Genomic DNA, 5000 nt, shown 5'->3' on the forward strand with positions numbered 1-5000 from the left:
GGGGCGGCGGCCAGGGAGGAACAGCCAAAATGCCCCCTCGGCTTATGCGCGGGTCACCAATTTTTCCCAGTTCTCTGTGGGAAAATCGGTCCCTCGGCTTATACTCGGGTCGACTTATACTCGAGTATATACGGTACTAGTTGGTGATCTGTAGTAAAGAAATTTGTATGTTATTGAATTATGAACCAACCCAGCCGCCTCGTTGCTTTTCAAATATTTAAATGTAAAACTGGAAAATCAATACAAATTAAAAAAAATAAAATAAAATGGGGCAAAACTCACTTAACCACCGTCTTGCTTCACTGTGGAAATTTGACGATCCCTTGTAGATAGATAGATAACCTTTATTGTCATTTTTTTTCCTGTGGGCACAATGGCACACATTAAAAATGAAATGTAGTTGCTTCCTCTCAAAGTGTACGTATACATAACACATTTAAAACATATTATAGACCTACACCCTTACACAGAAGTAACATATAAATATTATTCACTGTCCATCTTGAATACACAACGGAAGGAGGAAGCTTGAGAGTTCACAAGGTTAATACTGTATGGAACAAAGCTATGACTGAATCTGGATGTTCTGGTTCGGATGCCACGAAGCCCCCTCCTCCCGGAAGGGAACAAAGAAAACAGGTTGTGAAGAGGATGTGTAGTGTCCCAGACAATCTTGCGGACCCTGCTCAAGCAACGCTTCTGTGCCATGTCCTGGACTGAAGGGAGTTATCTGCCAATGATCTTTTCTGCTGTCCTCACCACTCTCTGCACTGCCTTCCTGTCTGAAGCAGGGATGCCTCCAAACCAGACTGTGATGCTGTATGACAGGATGCTCTCCATCGTCCCTCTGTAGAAAGTGGTCAGGACAGGGGAAGGAAGATGTGCTTTTCTCATGCGATGCAGAAAATGCAGGCGCTGCTGTGCCCACTTCACCAGTGTCTCCCTGTTGAGCGATCAAGCCAGCCTACTCGTTAGCTGCACACCCAGGAATTTGATGCTGGTAACCCATCTCCACAGGTGAATCATTAATGCACAGAGTAGTAGTAAGTCGAGGACTACCTGAGCAGGCGATCACTGGCAGGATGGACCCAACTCTTGGCCGTGAGTCCAAAGTTCTCAACATCTTTTCCCCAGGATCACACTGATCTGAGGGAGCACTCATTTACAGTCGGGATGAAGCTGGAAGCGGTGGATCAACGGGAACCAGCCACGATTTGCCCAGCTACTATAACCAAGGTGAGGAAACCAAAACGGAACTGAGAATTAAAATCAGATCTTTTGCAGCCGAGGTGTGTGTGTGTGTGTGTGTGTGTGTGTAAATTTTTTATAATCACAAGTGCTTAATATTTTATCAGCAACATATTGTCTGGGTTCTAACATTTAACTTACTAATATATGTTAAATTTCTAGCCATTGATAAAACGTGTCCCATGATCTAAAATAAACCGAATCTTCTTTCTCTTTCATTTTCAATGTCAATCTATCCATTTCTGCACAATCTAAAAAAATTTTATTAACTCTTCCTCTGTTGGTAAATCTTCATTTTTCCAATGTTGAGCGAATACAATTCTCGCTGCAGTTAATACATGTAAAATTAGATATATATACTCTTTCTCATAATTTCCTACAATTATGCCTAACAAAAATAGTTCTGGCTTAAATTCTATATGGTTTTTTAAGTCATTTTCTCTAACCATGTGTGTATTCTGAACCAGAATCTTTTGGCTTTGGAGCATGTCCACCAAAGATGGTAATAAGTGCCTGGTTGTTATCTACCTTTCCAACAACTGCTTGATATATTTTTAAACACTTTTGCTAACCTCACCAGTGTTAAATGCCATCTATAAAACATTTTGTATAGATTTTCTTTGTACGCTACTGTTTTTGTTGTTTTAGAATTTCTTTCCCAAAGGCTTTGCCAGTTTTCTAATTCTATGTTATGTCCAAAATACTTTGCCCATGTTATCATTGAGCATAAAACTGTCTCTTGAGTAGCTTGGAAGAACTTCTGGAACTTTTCCTTTCTTGCCCCACCACAATACGGGCGGTCCTCGACTTACGACGATTTGCTTAGTGTCCGTTGTTTCTCTATAGGTTTTCAACCACCATTTCGTGCAAGTCACTCTTGACGACCTCCGTCCCGAACCACACAACACCACGATGCTTTGCCACGCTGATTCCTTGGGCATCCTGCCGGTGCAGTGGTGCCTTAAAAATGGAGTTCATCTCACCCCTCCCAAAGGTTTGTCTTGTCATCAAAGAATTGGGCTGGATTGGGGGGGGATTGCATAATCAGCGGAACGACTTGCCTCCAGAAGTTGTGGATGCTCCATCACTGGAGGTTTTTAAGAAGAGATTGAACGATCATTTATCCAGAATGGTATAGGGCAGGGTTAGGCAATCTTGGCTCTTTTATGACTTGTGGACTTCAACTCCCAGAATTCCTGAGCCAGCCATGCTGAGGAGAAAGGGAGAGGTTTCCAAGCTGAGCCATGCTGGCTGAGGAATTCTGGGAGTTGAAGTCCACGAGTTATGAGGGGGCCATAGTTCCGCCATGCTCGCTCAGGAATTCTGGGAGTTGAGGTCCACAAGTTATGAAGGGGCCATAGTTCCCTCATGCTGGCTCAGGAATTCTGGGAGTTGAAGTCCACCAGTCATAAAAGAGCCAAGGTTGCCCACCCCTGGTCTAGGAGGCTCACCGCTTAGAACAGGAGGACTTAGGCTAGGGGTAGGCAACCTTGGCTCTTTTATGACTCGTGGACTTCAACTCCCAGAATTCCTGAGCCAGCATGGCTCAACTTGGAAACCTCTCCCTTTCCCCTCAGCATGGCTGGCTCAGGAATTCTGGGAGTTGAAGTCCACGGGTCATAAAAAAGTCAAGTTTGAAGACCCCTGGACTAGAAAGATACGTTCCCAGCCTTTTGCTTCTTGTCCGCAAAGCTTAATCTTCAGAGCAATATCAAAACCATCAAAGTTGCTGCATTAGATCAGCAAATTCCTGATAAGGCTTCTGGCTTCTAAGGGAATTTCTCCTTCTTCTTCCAAGACATGACTAAGATAGATTAATAATTGGAAAGTAATGTACACTTTGTTTTTAACGTACACAGTAATGTACGGTTAGAAGAGCTGTTTAGATTCCCTCAGGAGTTTGATTTGATGCCAGCCAGCAAATTAATAACCATTAATTTCCCCCAGTATGAAAGCGCTCCGATGACACTATTTATATGGTTGAGAGCTAGATTTATAGATTTCTTTTTCCTTAAGCGTTTACAGCTGTGGGGGGGATTTCTGCATGGGAGTTGTGTGCTTGCTTTTCGCTCTGGCTTATTCCCAATGAGTGCAATTTCCAAGCAGCTCCCAACGATTAAATATTTAGATCTGAAAGCTGGGGATGCCTAGGCTGATCGTGCAGAAATTCAAGATGGAGATTCGGCGGAGAAGGAAACGGACTGTGAAGGAGACAAGTCCCTTTCCCCACACAAAATGGAGAGACCACAAGGGACAACAAACATGTCTGCCCTACAGTACACAGGAATATCTAAAATCTCAGCAAGCTATGAAGAGCTCTTACAATTTTCAGCCATCTTTTTTGTGGAGAAAGAGAATGCCCAGCATTTTCCTAAAAGGCATGATGCAGAATTAAAACTTAATTGGGCAGAACCAGAAGTTTGAGGCTAACTCAGCAGGTTTGGTCTAGTGCAGGGGTAGGCAACCTTGGCTCTTTTATGACTCGTGGACTTCAACTCCCAGAATTCCTGAGCCAGCCATGCTGAGGGGAAAGGGAGAGGCTTCCATGCTGAGCCACGCTGGCTCAGGAATTCTGGGAGTTGAAGTCCACCAGTCATAAAAGAGCCAAGGTTGCCTACCCCTGGTCTAGTGATTAAGGCACCAGGCTAGAAACTAGGAGACAGTGAGTTCTAGTCCTGCCTTAGGCATAAAAGTTGATTGGGTGACTGTGGACCAATCACCAGCAGATGGTGAGTTCTAGTCTCATGTTAGGCCTGGAAGCTGGCTGGGTGACTTTGAGCCAATGATCAGGCGACTATGAGTTCTAGTCCCACCTTAGGCCTGGAAGCCGATTGGGCGGCTTTGGACCAATCATTCCATGCCTTAGGCATGGAAGCCAGTGGGGTGACTTTGGGCCAATCACCAGGAGACTGAAAGTTCTAGTCCCGCCTTAGGTATGAAAACCAGCTGGGTGACTTCTCCTTGATTTACATTTATGTTGATGTAGCCTAACATCACATCTGGCTTTTTTGTCGCCACAGTACAACGCTGGCTGCCATCAACTGACTCACTGTAAACAACAACAACAACAACAACAAAAAATCATATGGGCTGGGTCAGGGGTCTTCAAACTTGGCCACTTTAAGACTTGTGGACTTCAGCTCCCAGAATTCCTCAGCCAGCTACAGGGGTCTTCAAACTTGGCCACTTTAAGACTTGTGGACTTCAACTCCCAGAATTCCTCAGCCAGCTACAGGGGTCTTCAAACTTGGCCACTTTAAGACTTGTGGACTTCAACTCCCAGAATTCCTCAGCCAGCTACAGGGGTCTTCAAACTTGGCAACTTTAAGACTTGTGGACTTCAACTCCCAGAATTCTGAGAGTTGAAGTCCACAAGTCTTAAAGTGGCCAAGTTTGAAGACCCCTGGGCTAGATAATGTTTGAAAGTTTCTAAATTGTGTATATTGGCTCAGCTCATCCAATTCCTGTAAACTCGAGTTTGCGAAGGACAGGCTTTGAACGGGCTGATGTAAACAGTCTAGGATACTTGTGTTATTCTTGAGGGACAGATGTTGGGCTATCCACACAAAACGAGAGAAAACCATCTTTTGTTCGTTTCCTGGGATTTCCTGCAGGTTATTCTAATCCGGATTTTGACTGGGCAGATTACCAGAAGCAGTGCGGAGCGGAGGCAGCTCCCGAGTGCTGCTTCAGAAATGTAAGATCTGGTTTTGTTTTTACTGCATCGCGATCTTTCTTGACCCGTGTTTGGT

The 5000-nt window shown here is 44.4% G+C and overlaps 1 protein-coding gene across 1 annotated transcript in view; it reads left to right on the forward strand.

The window, feature by feature from the left end:
• Nucleotides 1-5000, forward strand: part of SFMBT2 (Scm like with four mbt domains 2) — a gene marked incomplete at its 3' end in the record, with an annotated part of 30213 nt that overhangs the window by 10279 nt on the left and 14934 nt on the right. Inside the window, exons 7-9 of the mRNA XM_029286757.1 lie at nt 1135-1236; nt 2095-2242; nt 4863-4945. Coding sequence (XP_029142590.1) covers nt 1135-1236; nt 2095-2242; nt 4863-4945 — 333 coding nt within the window. The remainder of the gene's footprint in view (nt 1-1134; nt 1237-2094; nt 2243-4862; nt 4946-5000) is intronic.

Source organism: Protobothrops mucrosquamatus, unplaced genomic scaffold, assembly GCF_001527695.2.
Source record: "Protobothrops mucrosquamatus isolate PMUCROS unplaced genomic scaffold, P.Mucros_1.0 scaffold4823, whole genome shotgun sequence".
Taxonomy (NCBI): domain Eukaryota; kingdom Metazoa; phylum Chordata; class Lepidosauria; order Squamata; family Viperidae; genus Protobothrops; species Protobothrops mucrosquamatus.